This window comes from Platalea leucorodia (assembly GCF_965183815.1).
Source record: "Platalea leucorodia genome assembly, chromosome: 19".
NCBI classification, from domain to species: domain Eukaryota; kingdom Metazoa; phylum Chordata; class Aves; order Pelecaniformes; family Threskiornithidae; genus Platalea; species Platalea leucorodia.
This window is the reverse complement of record NC_138841.1, coordinates 180145-198064: the sequence shown is the minus strand read 5'-3', so window position 1 is coordinate 198064 and position 17920 is coordinate 180145. Positions and strand designations below refer to the sequence as shown.

The 17920-nt window shown below is 59.7% G+C and overlaps 1 protein-coding gene across 3 annotated transcripts; it reads right to left on the bottom strand.

Moving 5' to 3' along the window:
- Positions 1-612: 612 nt before the first annotated feature.
- Positions 613-14533, bottom strand: TEAD3 (TEA domain transcription factor 3). 3 transcript variants are annotated; one of them, XM_082330440.1, is made up of 12 exons: positions 14382-14533; positions 11172-11236; positions 9151-9213; positions 6358-6369; positions 5891-6028; positions 5602-5645; positions 5439-5500; positions 4920-5053; positions 4629-4802; positions 4302-4442; positions 3915-4067; positions 3280-3408 (listed from the first exon to the last, which is right to left on the bottom strand). In XM_082330440.1, exons 1-12 carry the CDS (start codon positions 14515-14517, stop codon positions 3295-3297), a joined length of 1236 nt encoding a protein of 411 aa, XP_082186566.1. In that variant the 5' UTR covers positions 14518-14533; the 3' UTR covers positions 3280-3294. The 3 variants fall into 3 exon arrangements, with proteins under 3 accessions (XP_082186564.1, XP_082186566.1, XP_082186565.1); XM_082330439.1 differs by lacking the exon at positions 9151-9213 and adding an exon at positions 8957-9019; XM_082330438.1 differs by lacking the exons at positions 3280-3408; positions 5602-5645; positions 5891-6028; ... (2 more) ...; positions 11172-11236; positions 14382-14533 and adding an exon at positions 613-3064 and having other exon boundaries at positions 5439-5458.
- Between the last annotated feature and the right edge of the window lie 3387 nt (positions 14534-17920).

Here is a 17920-nt window from a genome sequence, read left to right as displayed (position 1 = left end):
TGGAGCGTGTTTAGCAGCAGCAAGAGGATTTGTGTATCAGTGCTAAAGCAACTGAGTCGAGAGGTGTTTGGGATGTGCAAAGCCATCAGCCTTATTGGCATCGGGGTTCAGCCAGGGCACCAGGTTCTGTCTTTGGGGTGATGGTGATGGGCATGCAAATGCAATGGTTCGGCTTGCAGAAAGGGGAAAAGTGCTGGAAATGTGGTTGGTGTTAAAAGATGTCATCCGGGTCCCCTTGTTCTGGGATGGGGTGTGTTGCATTGAATAGCCAAGGCACTGTGAGCAAAGCTTTGATGGGTATTTCTTACTGGTAGGACAGACTCATCCCTCCATCACCTGATGCTAGCATGGGCAAGGATGTGACCCCCTAAAATATGTCCACCTGAACCCAGCAATGCTGCAGGGAAGTGTTTGCCATGGGGTAGGCTAACTCAGCAGTCGCCTTTCCCAGGCAAACCTACCACCAGTGATGCAAACCACAGCAGAATACTGCTGGACGTGGCACCGAAAGCCTGGAGCTGGGGTCCTGGGAGAAGCGTTACTCAGCCAAGGGCTTATAGCCCCGCTGTCACAGCAAACCTCAAGAAATAAAAAGAACAGGAACTTCAGAACCACTTGAGCCAACCCATGAACAAATAATTTTAATGTTTTTTTCAGCAGACCGTAGTTTTCTCAGAGCTCCACAGTCTCCTCTCTTTGAAGTTGGACAGATACAGTAAACACAACAAATATATGATACAACCCATCACAGCTGGATTAAAAAAAATACACAAAAAATATAATACATAAAAAATGGATTTTTAACATTGTGGACTGACACAGCTCTAAAAATGGTGATCGTAACCCTGGTAAGCTTTACAAAGTCTTTAAAAAAATAAAACAGTACTTCATGTGAAATTCATAAATACACTGGAGGAGAATGGAGGGGCTGGGGGGAGGGTTGAGAAAGTGTCTCTGGGATCCTGGCTAAACCCCAGCTAGAACTGTCGGGGGCACCGTGTGCATGGGGTGCAGGTGGGTGCCCCGGGGCGTGGTGCAGGTGGGATGGAGGGATGGAGGGAGGGATGAAGGCACAAACCGGTCCAGTTAACGAAGAGCTTCATCCACCAGTGGGGCCGGGAGCAGGGCACGCCTGTGTTTTATGGCAGGGAAGTTTTGAGTTTTCATTCCCAGAGTTTTAGATCAGTGAGTGAAACAAAAGAAAGAAAAAGAACCACAAAACAACAAACATGCTACATATGAGAACTTGGCTGGGCAGCCCTGGCGTGGCCCTGGGATGGGATGCCCGTGCCTTTCCCTGGATTTTTCCCTCTCTTTCCCCCCTGGTCCGGCCACCCCTGCTCACTGCAGCCGCCTCCATCCATCCCCACCGCCATGTCCTTGCCTGGGCACAGGGCCAGGTGGCTCTGGCCCATCCTGCGGGGATGGGTGGCTTCTCCTGGCAGTGAGAGGTCGAAGTCCCTGCGCCTCACGGGACACGTGGCATCGCGATGGCAGCCAAGGCCCTTTCCTGAGCTCTGGGGCTGCTCCTCCGTGCCCAGCAGCATCGAGCCTAAAACCCCTCTGTCCCCCCCCATCCCGGGCTCCAGCTCCCCTCAAACCTCTCCTGCCCTCCTGCAGCACCTGGCTCTGCACCTTTCACTGCCTTCGCTCCCCCGCCAGCATGAGACACCTGGCCAGACCTGCCTGTCTCAGGCTCCCTGTCCCCCTGCCACCCTGTTCCATGCTACTGCCACAAAACTCGACTTCTGTCCCTCTGCGTCCCTCCTGCGCCCTGGGGATGCGCTCCCCAGGCTCTGCCCTTGCAGCTGCTGCCTTGGGACCGGGCATGCTGCCTTGGCTTATTTTGAGCTGCAGCCACAAAAATACCTCCAAGCAGACCCAGTCCCCTGCCCTGGCATCACTCCTGTCCTCTGTTCCCTCTCTGTCCCCTCTGTCCTGAACTCTTCCTGCTCGCAGCCTGGCCCTGCATCGTACTACGTGCTTCTCCCTGCACGAGCTGCTTCCCTGGCTGCTTCCTGCGGGATGCAGGTGAGCTGGCTGGAGCAGCTGCAGGGAGAAGCTGAAACCAGAATAGTCAACACAGAAAAAAGGCAAAAAAGGGGGAGAAGGAAAAAAAAAAAGATGGAAAATGTACATATCCAAAGTAAACCAGGCAAACCTGCCCTCACTGCTCTCTCCTCATGACTCCTCAGCAAGCAACCACAGAGGGTGTATGTTTAGCCTGGCCCACCCCCAAGTGCAATCCCTGAAAGCACAGGCAGAGCTCAGGGGATCCCGTTGCCACATAAAAATCAGCCTCTGGTCTGCAGCAACCCCAGAGAGATGGAGATGCCCCCAAGCCCTCCCTACACAAGCTAGCTCCCCGTGCCCAGCAGTTTCACTGTGCAGCTCCAACCAGGCAAACTCAGCTGCGTCACCTCCTCTGGTCACTGCCATGGTGGGGGTGGCAGGGGAGCAGGTCCCAGACACCGCAGAGGGGCATAATCCCGATTACAAGCATGGTGTCTTTTTAAAAAATATTAAAAAGCACTTTAATTTAAAAAAAGGAAAAAAAAAAAAAAGAGCCATAAAAAAAATGGTTTCCATCATCAATGCCCTCCCGCCTTCAACGCTGCTGGCTCCCAGTGCCCCAGCTGGGCACAGGGAAGGAGCATCCTGGGTGCCAGTCCCCAGGGATGTGGCAGCATCCTGCTCCACTGCCCTGCCCTGCTCCTACCTGTTCCTGCCTCAGCATGTCCATCCCCACGTCCCTGCTGCCACCTGGGCTCTGCTGGGCAGCACCGATGCCGCAGCCGCTGCCATGCCAATTGGTTTCAGACCAGACCTGGCGTGACGCCGTGTCCTCCAGCCTGTCCATGCTTGCTCCTCTCTGCTCAGGACCAGGGCCATATCTGAGCAAGGGGTGGGGGCGAAAGGAGGGGTTGTCCTCTGCTCCGACATCCTGCTGCTGACGGTGGCACGGTGGGCTCCCAGCCTTCATCAGTGACACCGAGGGCCAGTCTCTTCCCATCCAGTGCCGGATGCGGGTTTCCTTTCTCCCTATGCTTCCTTTCCCATTCTTCTTTTTTTTTTTATTTATTTAAAAAAAAAAAAGAAACTGTTCTTAAGTAGAAAACATCTGCGATCGCAAGTCAGTCTTTTTTGGCTATTGTTTTTCTTCCTCCTCCTCCTCTTCCTCCTCCTCCTCTCTTCAAATGACTTCTGACGAGGCAACAGGCACAGTTGGCTTTTCTGCACGGCCCCCTCCCTCCCCTATGCGCCCCTCATGCCCCCACCCATCCCCGAGGGCACCTAGTCCTTGACCAACTTGTACACGTGGTGCTGGGCGCCGTGCTCACTGGTGGAGACCTCAAAAACAAAGGCTATGCAGAGCAAGGTTTCCTGGGTATCCCTGTTTGTAACAACCTGCGACAGAGCGGAGAGTGTGTTAGGAGGAGGCTGTGCCCATGGGGAGATGCTGTGATCTGAGGGATTTCATGGGCTCAGGCACAGACATTTAAATTGCAGACCTTTTAAGTGCACCATGAAAAATTTGCTACCCAATTTTTGGGGGGTTGCTCGGGCTCAGGCACAGCCACTTTAACTGCACCGTGAAAAATTTGCTACCCATTATTTGGTGGGGGGTTTGCATAGGTTCAGGCACAGCCACTTTATTTGCACCACCAAAAATTTGTTACCTGTTACTTGGAGGGGTTGCATGGGCTCAGATACAGCCACTTTATTTGCACCACCAAAAATTTGCTACCCATTTTTTGGGGGGTTGCATGGGTGCAAGCACAGACAGCATATTTGCAATGCCAAGGCCAGGTGCCCCAGGGCCAGGCAGCATATAGCAGGAATGGTAGGGTCAATGCAAGTGCAGGCTCCACGCTCCTGGTGGGAAATGCTCCCTGGAAAAGAAGGGGAGGTACCTGCAGGATGGTGAAATTCTCCAGGACGCTGTTCATCATGTACTTCTCTGGGAGGTGCTTCAGTTTGTGGATGAAGTTGATCATGTACTCACACATGGGAGACCGGTGGATGCGGTAGACAAACCGGCCGTTCTCCAGCCGCGCGTACTCTGTCTGCAGGGTACAGCAGAGTGAGCAGCTGCCCCATGGGAGCCAAAACGCCGCAGGGGACATGGGCACGGGCAGGTGGTGGCCAACTGGGACATGGTGGAGATGTCTTCTCCGCTCCACCCATGGACAGGCATGCACCCACATGTCCTACACCCAGCTCTGGGGCTTTCTCCATCCTGGGACCTGCAGTGGACCTGATTCCCACCCCTTCCCAATGCAACAGGGCACAGGACTCACCTCCACCTTCTCCACGACCTGCTTCCCAAAGGAGCACACCTTGGTGGAGACTGTGATGGTCATGTTCTCTGCACTGCTGTACTGGCTGCTGACACCATAGAAAGTCCCTGGACCATCCTGGATCGTGCTGTTCAGATCCGCCTGGAGAGATGAGAGCAGGAAGAAGGTCCCGTTAGGTGCCATCACACCCAGCTCTCGATGGGGACAGGGGACACTGGCTTCTGGAGCTGCTCAGGATGCTCCTGCTCCACCGGCAGGGTGCCCAACCTGTAATGAGCCCGTGGCTCAAGGACAACCCTCTCCATCCTCCCCCTCCCAGCATCGTACCCAAAATTTAACAAGGAAGAAGGAGTTCTGGGGTCCACGCTCATAGAGCTCCTTCAGGCCACCTTTCTTCTCGGGGAATTTGTCATAGATTTGGCGGATGTCCACGGCCTCCAGCAGTGGATCACTGTACGAGGGGTTCGTCTGGCCAATGTGCACGAAGAGGTGTTTGCTGTACTGTAAGGACCGGGGTGGGAAAATTAAAACGAGAGGTCAGATGAAAGCAAGATGACACCAAGCACAGGGATGGGCGCTATCCGACCTGGATGGTGGGGACACAGAGGGTACTGTTACCGTTTCGGTGTCCCGCGGCACCTCCATGAAGGCGGAGTACTCGAGGAGCCGGAGCTTGGTGGAGGCGATGGTGCGGTCCTGCCAGACAGGCACGGCCGAGGCGGCTGGCGGGAGCGGAGCCAAGGGCTCGTAACCTGGGGAGGGCACAGGGTGTAGAGGGGCAGCTGTGAGCTGGGGCACGCCCCCCCTGCACCACCATGGCGCTGCTGTCCTTATCACATCCCCCACCCTCCCATACCTCCCAGCATGGGGGTATTCCCACAGGGTGGCCAAAACATGGGATGTGCCAGTCCCACTCCTGGGTGGAAAGGGACGGGGGGGACACAGCCATGAGCAGTGGGGTCCTGCTTATCGCAGGCCTTCTGGCTGGGTTTAAACCCAGGTTTTTCCCCCCAGCAGGGCTGGAGAGGGGACCGCAGGTGGGTGGCACTGCGGGTAGGAGGGTGGCACAGGACAGGTGACAAATAGGATGTAGCAGGGGTGCAGGATCCCCTGCAAGGGAGCAAGGACAGCACTTACTGGCTAGTGATGGAGGCATGGGTGGCTGGATGGGGTAAGCTGGTTGTGCAAATGGTTTAATGCTGGAAAACAAAGAGCATCGTTAGGTTAATGAAGCCCAGGTCACCCCAGCCCCTTGCCAAGGGGGGTCCTGCCCAGCACAGTGGAGGGGTCTCGTACTTACTCCTGAGAGGGTCCAGGCTGTCCTGGGATAGGCCCACTCCAAAACTGGGGGAACAGCACAAAGAAGAGTTAGCGGCTTCTGACTCCCCCTGCCCCCAAATTCCCCTCCCCACCTGCTGCAAACTGCAGGGAGCCCCCAAAGCCCCTTTTGCATTGCCACCACGACCAAGGGGCCATCGAACATTCCCGCCCCCGTCGTCCCCCTGTGCAGCTCGTGCATGGGGATCCATGTGTCCCACCGCCCTCCCCACCTGAGTGTCCCCATACGGGGGGCACAGGGCTGTCCTCACCCTGGGGGCAGCAGAGAAGACGGCCTGAGGAAGAGGAGGGGGGGGGCTGAGCTTGTTCTGCAGGACGCTGGCTGACACGATCTGTGCAGAGGACATGGAAGCCATGCTCTGCAGAGCTTTATCCTTCGAGACCTGGTCCTGGGGGGGGGACAGGGGGACAAGAGGGAGATGGAGGTTACACAGGCAGACTGAGACCCCCCAATCTGAGTGCACCTGGCAGGTTTTAAAAAGCACGGAGCTCGTCGTACAGCCTGGCCAAGGGACCAGGGCAGGTGGATGCATCCCCCCGCTCCCCAAAGGCACCCATATTAATTAATGTTTTAAGCTTGCGAATGTCCCCTGGGCAGGAGCTGTGGGGTCTGAAAAGCATCCCCGCTCCCCTGGGGATGGAAAGGGTGTAGCCCCTCCGCAGGAGGGGGCAAAAGGCAATGGGAACAAAAGGCATCACACACTCAAGCTCAACTTACCAAGTTCATGGCCTGTCAGCAAAAGAAAGGAAAAAAAAAAGGTTAGAGCATCATGGGAGCCTGCAGGCATCCCCCCCGCCCCCCCACCCCACCCCGAGTTGTGTATCCCCCACCCTGGCTCATCACCGCAGCCTCATTTGGGGAGTGAACCCTCAACCCAGCTGGTCACCAGGGGATGCACATGGTGGGCACTGATGCCTGGGCTTAATCCCACCAGGAATGGGATGCCAAAGCCCCCCACTATTTTAGGGGGTTGCTGTGGCGAGCCAGGCCTGTGCCTTTGTTGGCTTTTTAATATCCTTTACAATCTTTAATATCCTTTGCAACCTCTTCAGCAGCCCCCAATGCTTGCAACGAGGGCATGGAGAGGAAGAGCTGCCTGGCTCCTGCCCTGCCCAGCAAAGGGCACCTGCACCTGGCTCCCTGGGATGCTGGCACCAGCTCCCCTATAGGCACCACAAGGAAGACGCTGGGCACAATCCCCCTATGCCATGTGTGCATTTATATAGGAGACCAATTATTTTTCCTTTTCCCTTTTGCTCCGGAGGTTGCAGCACTGCGGGGCAGGAGTGGGGGGCTCCAAGGTCTTGCCCGGGGCTGGGCTGCTCCTCCAGCCACACCGCCAGGACATGTGCATGCTGGTCCCACTGCACACCCTCTGTTTTCCCTCTGAACCTTCCTCAAGGATCAATCGCTTCATTTATTTTCACCTGGGGCAGGGCAGGGGTGTAAGCATGCAGCCACATGCTGGGCAGCACTAACACACACATGACTGCAGCTTAAAAATATATATATATATATTGCTCACAGAAGGGAGTTTCCATCAAACAAGACAAGTGCTGGGTGAGGACAGAGGGCCACCTGCACTGGGCTTTGCCTCCAAATATGGCTGGGAAGCCACGTTTTGCATCCACGGTGTATTGGTTAGGGGGACCTCTGCCCCAGCTGTTCCCTGCTGGATTTCTGCAGGCAGCGTGGCCGGGGATGGAGAATGCAGCCATGGACACCAGCCTCCATCCCTGGACCTCCCAGGGTCACTCCTGCCTCTGACTCCCCCTTGCCCTGTGCTGGGCAGCAAGAAAATCCTATTTTATTTTATTTTATTTTTTTGTGCAAAGGCTTCTGCTGTTGCTGACCCTGCTGCCCCTTCTCTCCCTGGTTCCTCCTCTTGGGGCTGGGAGTTGGGTTTAAGACATACAAGCCCAGAGGAGCCTCCCAAAATAGTTCCAGGTGCCCTCTCCTGGCTTCTCCCAGCAAACCAAACCCGCCGGCATGTGGGAGCCCTCCTGGCACCCCACTCATGGGGCCCTGCTGAAGGGCTTTGGAGGAGGCTTGGTGGGCTCCCAGGCAGCATGAGCCAGAGCTCGTTAAAGCTTTGGGGACCAAAATGCCAGTGCCAGCTATGATGGTGGCCCCTGCTGCCAGCAGCCTCAGTGCTGCAGACTTGGACACAGCACCCAGGACAGGGCGACAGGGACACGGGGAGCTGGTGATGCTTTTAGGACCTTCAGGTCACGGCACGGGGCTGAAAGGCTTTCTGGGCTCCCACACCCTCAGCAAGGCAGCAGCTTCCCCCTGGATCCTGCCTAAGGAGATGCTCCCTGGTGTGACGGTGCAGGGATTAACCCAGGAGCATCCCGGGCTGCGCACCCCAGCCTGAAGCTGGCTGTTCCCAACAGGCGGTCGTGCAGTGAGGACTGCTCTGTCCCCCACCTTGCACCGTGTGGGTCCAGTCTGAGCACGGCTTGGTCCTTCGGCGTTGCCCCCAGTCCTGCCCATGCCTGCCCCTGTCATCACCCTCCCAGTCATTACCACAAAGCTCGGTGGGAACGGTTATGGAAGGGTTAGTTGGGCTCCAGTTAGGAGGAAGGAAGGAAAGAAAAGCCAATCAGAGAAGAGAGGACGATCCAGTTTTTCCTCACTCGGCTCCCTTGGCCCCTGGAACCACAGGCCCCCTCCCTGGCAGCATGGCCCCATCCAGACCTGCTGCCACCCACATCCCTGAGGTGCCACCTGGGCCATACTTGGACCCTGGTGCAGCACAAGCCGCCAGGCTGTCAGCCTGTACAGACCCCCAGCACTCCCCTGCTTCTGCCCACATCCCACTGGCACCTGTCACAAGAGGGGCCAGGTCTCAGCTGGGGGGGGCGAAGCCCTTTGCATCCCTTCCTTGAACCTCACTTTGCCTCACTGGCTGCTCTGGGGGTTCGTTCCCCTCCTGGGAGAACCCCTGATGGCCCAAAGAGGGGGCAGGCCTCACGCATCACCAGAGAAGGGTTTAAACCCCCACTTACCCAGGGCAGAGTCCTTGCCTGGGTGAAAGGAGGGGATTTGGCACCCAAATTCACCCTCCTGGGGGAGAGGGAAGGGCTCTGGTGTCCCCACCCAGCCTTTGAGCTGGAGCCCCCGTTGCACTTCTCTCTGGGCATCCCACTACAATGCCACTAAAAACCATCCAGTCCCAGGAGCCGAGGGAGAGGGAAGAAAATAAAAACACCAAAAAAGAGAGATATAAAAGAAAGCAAGCAGCACACCGCAGAGTTGAGTGTGTTAGTCGTCAGCGGGCAGAAGGGCCAGGCGGGACAGGAGGGACGCGTACCTTCAGCTTGGACTGAATCTCACGAGATTTCCGTCGGGCAAGAACCTGCAAGTGGCTAGAGACCTGCAGAGAGAGAGCAGAAGGAGAGGGGGAACAGCAGAGCCGTCAACCAGAGGAAAGGAGGAGGAAGAAGAGGGGCTGCCCATGCTCACAGAGACACCGCCGCGGACACCTGGGCAAGGGCGCCAACGTACCTTGATGCCAACCTGGTACTCCCGCACCTTCTTCCGAGCTAGAACCTGTATGTGGCTGGACACCTAGCGCCCGCCACGCCATTCGGAAAGGAAAATACAGAGAGCGTGAAGATATATTCCCCCCGCAAGATAGGATGTTGTTTCCGGGGAAGGGAGCGCGGAGAACGGGGGGAGCGTGCGGGGCTGCCTGGGTGATGCTTCTGCAGATGCTGAGGGTCTTGCTCCTGCTGCAAGCTGGAGGGAGGAAAATCGGGGGGGGACCCCGGCGCTGCGCTGATTGATGCTGGTTTGTGCCCTCTTGTTGGGTGAAGCTCCTCGGGGTGAAGCTGCTGCAGTTGGGGGGGGTGTCCATGTTTACCACCTCTTGAGGCTTCCCAGACAGACAGACCCCCCCCAGACCTGCGAGCGCAATGAACCGCTGCTTGCACGCAGTGCTGAGGATACAGCCCAGCTGGTTTGGGGTGCCCCAGGGTTACCCCAGGTGGGGCTGCAGCAGGACTGCTGGTTCCAAGGGAGATCCAGGAGGGACTGGCTCATTCCCCCAGGGCTCCTGCTGATTTTGCAGGTGGGAAAGGTGAGAAGACGGCTGCTTTTTTTTTTTTTTTTTTTTTTTTTTTTGTCCAGACCCCTATAAGAGCAGGATCCAAAGAAAAGGGGCTGATGTACAGGCAGGAAAGGAGCAGCATGGCTGGGGTGCCTGCCCCGAGCCCCAGGCAGGGTGGGGGTGTCTGAACCCACCAGGCACCAGGGCTGATTTTGGCAAGATCCTTCTCCCACCAGCACCAGGCTGTCCGAGAAGGGACACCAGGCTGTCCAGGACATGACTGCACAGAGGGGACAATGCCACATGCGCGCTCCCCTGTGCCTTTTCTGAGTTCCCCCAGAGCATCGCTTTTGCCCAGCACCACATCCTTCCCCCCATGGAGGGGGGTTCCAGGTGGTCCAGTTAAGGCTTTAAGCCAGAAATAAAACCAGCTCAGCGCTGGTCTGAACACAAGGATGGTGGCCAGACTCTGGTACCTCTCCCTCCAGCATCAGTCCTGGAGAGATGTGCCCCTAGTGCCTGGGGACCAGTGTCCCTACCTTGAGGGGACTCGTGGCATGGGGCAGTCCCAACATAAGTGTCCCCATGCCCCAAACCCACGTGCCCCCCTGTGGTGGGAGATGCACCTGCTTCCCAGCATCCTGGGCCACTGGCTCTGCCAGGACAGGCAGCACCATGGAGGGGAGGGAAGAGCCACCAGATGCGTGACAAATGGACATGTCCCATTGAGGGCTGCAGCAGTCCGGTCCTCAGACAGATTTGGTCTCTGGCACGAGGGTGCAGCGCGGGTTCGCAGCTGGGATGGATGTGACCCTGCCCATACACTGTGCAGGCAAAGGAAGACCACTCTGTGCTCCCTGCCCTGCCAGCATCCCTGCGTGCATGCTGCCTGCCCCAGCATCCAACCTTGCAGGGCAGCGAGGTTGGGTCGAGGACTCTGTGGTACCTCCCCGGGACCAGTGCTGCAGACCACACAGCCTGTCGCCAGCTGGGATGGGGACGGCTTGCTCTCAGCCCAGGGGCTTTGGGTGTGCCTTCACCATGGTGTCTGGCACAAGCAGCATAAAGCCTGGCAAGGGGCAGAGGTGGGAATGGTCTCCAGATCCAGGTGGAGCAGCAAAGCAAGATGCCAACAGACACACACGCTGCTTGGATGGAGATTTCAAGGGCTACTGCCACCCGTGGGGTGATCCCAGCCAGGCAGGGGCGGCTGGGTGCTGCCTTCCCCCCTGCCCCAAATTTCAGGGCATCCCCTGATCAGGCTGGGACAGACCAGCCCAAGGGTGTTTGTGCTCACAGATGAAGCTCCTCCTAGAGGATGAGGGTCCTGCTGGCAGCAACAGTGGCCTCAGGAGGGGACACAGAGGACAGGTGATGCAGCCAGACACCCACTCCCCCCCCCCCCCCAGGCTTACCTTGCACCCCCCTCCTGCCCCCCCAAGCCCTCCCAAGAGAAAAAGCAGAGCGATGGCCTCACCTGCTTCCTTGTCCGTGTCTTCCCTGTCCGCAGCTTGATGTACCGGGCTATCAGTTCATTACGACCTGCCGGCAGAGGCAAGGGGTCAGCCCCAGGGAAACAGGAGGGCCAGGGGCATCAGCCCCAAAATGTGCCTCCGGCTCCTACCCCGTCCTGCCCAGCCCAGCCTCATGATGCTGGTCCTTAACAAGGCTGGTCCTTAATAAGGGTGGTCCTTAATGAGGGAGGCACTGCCAGGAGGTGGCGCTGCCATGACAGCTCTCTGGCCTGAGGGGACATCGGGGTGGCCTGAGGGGACACGGGGGTGGCCAGCCCCCCGCCAGGCCAGCAGGACCCACTTTGTGGCCCCCACCCCACCGGATTTGGCAGCCCCCAGACACAGGGGGCTCAGAGGGGGGTGACAGCAACCAGGGACTCCTGCCACAGCAAGCAGTGTCCCCAAACACAGGCAACCATGGACCCCCCGAAAAAGCCATCCCAGCTGGAGCACCCCTGGGGGAGCCGATCAATCTGCTCCCCACAGCCCTTCCCACAGGGGTCCTGGGGTGCCCCCCCTGGCATGCTGCTTCCCATTTGCAAGCTGTGCTGGCCTTTCCACCAGTATTTCCTAACGTCCTGGGTCTAATTCAAAGCAGAAGTTGCTTTTGCGCCACATTTTAGGGGCCAGCTGTGGCCAATCTATGTTCAAACGTCAGAGCAGCTGGGAGCTTTCTTCTCCCGGCCCCGGCCCCCCCGCTGCCGCGCCCCCCGCACACGGGGGCGGCCAGGCACGCCAGATTTATTTTAATGGACCAGATGGTCGCGGTTGGAACTTGTCGAAATGCCCTTGGAGCGGGTTTCAGCTTTAAAAAAAAAAAAATCTTTAAAAAAAAAATATCCCCCCCTCCTTCCACCCCAGCCGGCCCCCTCCCAGCCCCGGAGCAACTGGGCGCTCCTGGCGGGGGGGACACATGGGGACAGACAGGGCCAGGTGCCACATGGGGACGGCTGCGCCTTGGGGTGCCCATGCCAGGCAGGAGCTGGTCAGTGGGCGGCCAGGGCCGCCATGGCTCCCTGCACCCCTGGAAATGGGGGCACCCCTTGCATGCCCAGTGCGGCACTCCAGTGCCACCCCAAAGCACTGAGAGTGGCTCCCATCCCTCCTGCCACCCCCAGCCTGCGCTGGCTTCTTAGCCTTACTAGAACCTAATGAGGGCCAGGTCATCAAGGGTGTTCTTTAAGCCCAGGTGAGATGATGCCCACAACAGGGTACTGCCAAGGGGTGCGGGCAGACAGGACCCCAGTGCCGAGCCCTGGCTTGAGGGTGCGCCTTCACCAAGCGTCGCAGCATTGCTCTTTGCACACCCACTTTTAAGGCCCATCCTCTCCCTCCCCATCCCCAGTCCTTGGGAAATAAATATGGGAAATAAATGCGGGTGCCTTCATGCACCCCGGTGGGGCAGTGCCAGACCAGCACCCAGTGCCCAGCACTGAGCAACTCCTGCACCCATCCTGCCTTGCCCCATGTCCCAGCCCCCACCCCAGGCTGCACCCTCGCACCCTTCCCACAGCCATCTCAGTGCCCGTGCGCCCCATCCCTGTCCCCCATGATTCACCCAGGACCGTGCCATTCCCTCTGAGAGGGCATGTCCTCCTCCAAATTACCACATTCCCCAAATTCCTCTCCCCTGACACCACCACGTGAACCAGTTGGACAGGCTGGGTTAAAAATAACCCGGCGGGCAGTGAGGGAGAGCAGGGGCCAGCGTGCCCAGCCCGGCCCCCCGGCTCCCACCTGCTCCCAGGGCATGCACCCCTTGCCCAGCCCCTTTGCTGCCCCCGCACTGCTGGCATCAGCGGGGCATGGGCTGGCGTGGGCATGGGCATCCCATGGGACCCCCCCTCAAAAAAAGCTGGGTGGTGGAGAGCAGTGGCACTGGCACACCTTTATGTGGGATGCCAGCATCGCCTGTGCCGCTGGTGGTCCTAGGGGTCCCAGCAGGCTCGGCACCTCCGGCTGGGGGTCCCGGAGATCCGGTGGGGAGATACTGGAGGGGTGGGGGGAGATGAAAGGCGGACAGCGGGGGCTGCTGCCTCTTTAAGCAGCTACCAGATGTCTCCGAAAGGCTGGAAAAACCGGTTGGGGTTCGGCGTGCTGCGCACAAGGCCAGGCTCCCGGCGGCACTTCAGCTATTCCAGGAGAAATCCAAAAAATGCACCCGCTTGGAAAGCTCTCTGCTCCCACCCGGCCGCCAGCCCTGACACCCCAGGTTGGGGGCTTCGGCAAGCAGAGTGGCACAGAGAGCTGGCATGGGGACCCCAGCAAGCAGAGTGGCACAAGGAGCTGGTGTGGGGAAGGGGACAGTGGCATGGTGCTCACCGCAAAGCCTCATCCCCTTTGCACCTCTCTGCCAGCAGTGGGTGAGCCATTGCCGGTGACGGTAGTATCCCAGGAGGGTGTATTTTGGAGGCTGGGGATGGAGGTGCTGGCCCTGGTCCCTTTGTCACTGCAAGGTGACAGTAACATGGCAACTCATCGCTGGCTCTGAGGTCACTGACCCTGGGGGTCACATCACGGGAGGTGGAGGGGATGAGGGACCAGCCCCTACCCCGGCAGGGAGTAGCACCAGTATCACCCTCTGCCTGCACTGCCCATCCTCTTCCTCCCTGTTGCAGAGAGCCACCAAGACAGAGGGAGACACCAGAAACTAGGCTGAGACCACCCCAAACTCATGGCACCAGTGGGCCCAACCAGCCCCACTGCTGCCAACAAAGTCACCAAAAGCTGAGCCAGGTGCCAGTGGCTCAGGGTGGGTGGGTGGCCTTCGCCACTGGGTGCTCCCCGCCACCAGCTGGGGAAGGTTTGGGGAGCGATGCAGAGGCACACGGGAGCAGGAGGGCTGGTGCTGGCCCCATAGTCCTGCACCCGCTCCCTGCCTGCACCCGCTCCCTGCCTGACGGCTTCACCAAACCAGTCAGTCCAGCAGGGCCGAGAGAGGGAGGGAGCAGGAGGGGGAGCCAATGCAGAGGGAGGGGACATGGGTCACAGCCATCTCCCTGGGCCATCTCCACGATGCACCCAGAGATGCTGCTTTCAGGGTTGGGGGCTGCTCGAGGGCAATGCCCCAGTGTGAGTTTGGGGCAGGAAGTTTTTCTTCACCCCCAGCTGCCCCGTCCTGGCTGGCAGTGCAGTGCTCTGCCCGTCGCCTCCATCCAGCCCCCATCACTCACCGTACATCTTGCCCTCATCTGAGAGGATGATTTTCCGCCGGCCGCAGGGGGGGTAGATCGCCAGCGCCTCCTGGAAGCTCTGCTCAATGTCCGGACTCCACACGCCCTCGGCATCATTGTCCAGACTCTTGTCCATGCCGTCCTGGCCATCTTCCCGCCCCTCCCCGGGGCTGCCGCTGGTGTTCCAGCTGTTGGACGCTATGGTGCTGGCTGCTCTGGGCTCCAACCCCGAGCCCCCACGGACACACGACAACCTGCCGGCACACAGGGGACACCCGTTAGACCTGGAGACCCTTGCTGGGGGTATGGGGCTGCAGTGACAGGATGGTCCCAGGTCTGTCCCTGGCGCTGGCCCTGTCCCCACTTGCACCTGGCGCTGGAAGCAGAATCCTGGCGTGGAGCATCAGAGACACAAACAGGCTTTCCCTGGGGGCAGAGCCATGATTTCCAGGAGTACCCCCAAATGCCAGCCACGACAAGTAACCACCCAGGGCCCACCCAAGTAAAGTTTGGGAAGAAAACAGCCCGGATGCTGCATTATCCATATGAGGAGCTCAGGCACAGAGTACCCATAGGTGACACCTTGGGATGGGGCAGCAGCCCTGCAGCCTGCGAGCCCAGACCCTGCACCAGCACCCACTGCCATCCAGCTGCCTCCTCAGGTGAGCCAGCCCCAAAATTGCCCCCAGCCCCAAAAATCCCCACTCCACCTCGCCTGGCAAAGGCAGAGCTGGGATTTGAAGGGAGATGCTGGGCGGCTCCAAGCCAGACCCCACTAATGGGAACCAGGTGGCCAGAGCCCTCCGGCAGCCCTACCCCTGGCACCGGGAGAGGCCCCCTGCCCTGAGGATGCTCGCCCAGGGCCTTGGGCACTCCCTGGCTGGCTGGCAATGCCAGGGAGCCTTCAACCCTCCTCCTCCTCTTCCCTTTGCCCGGCTCCCAGTGTAGTGTTTTGCAATAACATGTTTGGCGGCAGCTGCCTGCGGTGGGAGCGGAGAGGTGTCTCCTGCGCCGCCGCGCTTCCCGGACGGGCTGGGAGTGTACAAAGGTCTCCGGCGCAGACATCTCCTTTTAAAGGAACTGCAGCAGCCTCTGGCTCAAGCGTGCTGCGAGGCCTTTTTTTTTTTTCCTTTTATAAAAAAAGAAACTTCCCCCCCCCATCTCTCTCTCCCTCGCCGTGATGTGATGTCAGCCCCTCCGGTCCCGCCGCCCGCCCCTGCCCGCCGTCCCCCCGCCCGCCGCTCCCCCTCTTGCCGAGCACTGTGGCCAAATAAGGAGAACTGGATTGTAGGATCGAGCCAGCCGGCCAAGGGAGGGATGGCGGCAGTGGTGCTGGACAGGCCTGCGGCACCCCGAGTCCTGCAGCACCCCAAGTCCCACGACACCCCGAGTCCCATGGCATCCTGGTTGTGCCCGCTGCCAGGGTGCCCTTCAGGGCAGCCCCCGGGAGGGATGCGTTGTCTAAACTGAGCACGATATTGGGGATGGGAGGGCGGGGGGACAGCAGGACAAGGCACCGGGCAGGGACGGCGAGGGTGGCATGGAGGGACGGCCCTGGCAGGACCCCCCACTCCCCCTCCTGCAGCCCAGCGAGTGCAGCAGGGCTCCATCCCAATGTGGCACCTACAATGGGGTGTGCAGCTGCCTTGGATGGGTGCTGAGCCCCAGCTGCACCATGGCAGCCCAAGACCCCCCAGCAGACCAGGACCCTCCAGACATGGGGGAACCAGAGACCCCCCCAGCTGCACCACAGCAGCCCGAGACCCCGCAGCCCCCAGACCCCACAGTCCTGCAGTGACCCCAGAGACCACAGTGGCCTGGGACCCCATGGCAGCCCCAGACCTACCAGCTGCACTGTGGCAGCCCAGGAGGCCTCATCCTCGAGACCCTGCAGTGGCCTGGGACCCCATAGCCCTGTGCCAGCCCAGGACCCAACAGCATCCCAGGACGCCATAGGGCTGCCGTCAGCTCACCCCGAGGGGAAAGCCCCAAGAGCTGATGCAGAGGGGTGGCTTTGCAGGGACCTACCAGATCCCCTGCCCTCCCCGACTGACAGGTGCTTTTGGGACCAAGCACAAAGCTGTAGGGCCAAAGGCAAAGCTATAGGGCCAAGGGCGAAGCTATAGGGCTGAGAGCAAATCTATAGGGCTGGCTGCACCACTGCAGGCAGGATCCTGGAACCAGCAGCATGACCAGTGCCCTGGGTCACCATCCTCGTGCTGGGCACTGCATGCACAGGCAGGGTGCCGGCTGCCCACAAACCCTACCTGTGGCACACGTCTCACCCCCTCCCCAGGAACCCCCCAGTCCTGCCCGACACCCCCAGCCCCCTCCCATCCCACTGCCCCGCCCAGCAGAGAAACCCCAGCCCAGCCTTTTCGGGGAAGCTGGGAGAGGAGGGAGGGTGATGCCGGGGCCCCGGCCAAGGTGCGAGGAAGCAGCTCCTCCTCCACCGAACCTGCTTTTGGCCAGGCCGAGACATTGAATTTCCTGGAGGGAGGGTGCAAGGCATCACGTTGACGCAAGGCACAGCCGAGCACCGCACTCCACCCAGCCCTTACAAAACACCAACAACAGGAGCAATTAGGAAACCGGCACGGCTGGACGGCCTGCGGAGGGACCGCTGGCCAGACCTGCTCCAGGCAGGGAGGGGACCGGACCTGCCGGAAAACATGTCACCAGGTCCTGCCTCCTGGCTGCTCCCAGGGACCAGGGGGAGAAGCCCCCTCCCACAGCACAGGCATCTCTGCGGGGCTTGGGGAACCCCAGAACCACCAGTCCACAGTGGGAATGCTCGCCCTCCATGAGCATGGATGCTCGCTGGCACTCATGCTAGGAGGGAGCCCCCGTACCCAGCTCTCTTGCCCCTCTAGAACCCTGCCTTTGCGGGGTGCCAGGCACCACCTGAGGCTTTAGAGGGTGCTGGAGGAAGGCTGCACCCATGCGAGGTCCCCAGCGGGTGTGGGACGGGTGCCCACAGTGGGCAGGGGAGGATGCTGCCGGGGCCGCCCTTATCTCCCTGCGAGGCCAAGGCTGTGCCAGGAGATGGGGATGGCATTCCCACAGGCTCACAGAGCTCGGCCCCGGCACCACGTGCGGGGGGTGCGAGGGAGACCCGCAGCTTGTGTAGGCAGCAGGGCTGCAAGCGGCTGCCCAGTCAGTGAGAGCTGCTTGGGGCTGGAGAGCCTGGAAAAGCAACAAGAGGCCTCTTTAAACCCTGCAAAAGCAAACAGGAGGGTTGCAAGGAGGGAGGGGTGGTCAGGAGACCGGTGTTTTCTGGTAGATGGCGGAAAGGAAATATTTTGGAGGCAGCAACTGTGGTCAGAGCAGTGCGGTAGGCACCCCACTGGGGCTGGGCGCGGGTGCCGAGGTCAGGAGCAGGGTGCTGCTGGGACCAGCACAACCAGTCGCGACAGGGCTAGGGGCGCGCAGGGCGGTACAGGGGAGAGGCCTTGGGGCTTGGAGCACAGGGACGTCACTACTTAGAGCTGAGGGCTGTTGGGCCATGATGTGGGCAGAGCTGCCAATCGCCCCCGCGA

Bases quoted from the DNA above. Each gene is read 5' to 3' on its own strand.
- TEAD3 (XM_082330440.1), bottom strand. From the start codon at position 14,517: ATGGACAAGAGTCTGGACAATGATGCCGAGGGCGTGTGGAGTCCGGAC. The intron at 9,214-11,171 runs GTGAGGCCATCG...GGCGGGCGCTAG, and splicing joins AGACACGGACAAGGAAGCAG to GTGTCCAGCCACATACAGGT. The intron at 5,054-5,438 runs GTAAGTGCTGTC...TGCCCTCCCCAG, and splicing joins CATGCCTCCATCACTAGCCA to GTTACGAGCCCTTGGCTCCG.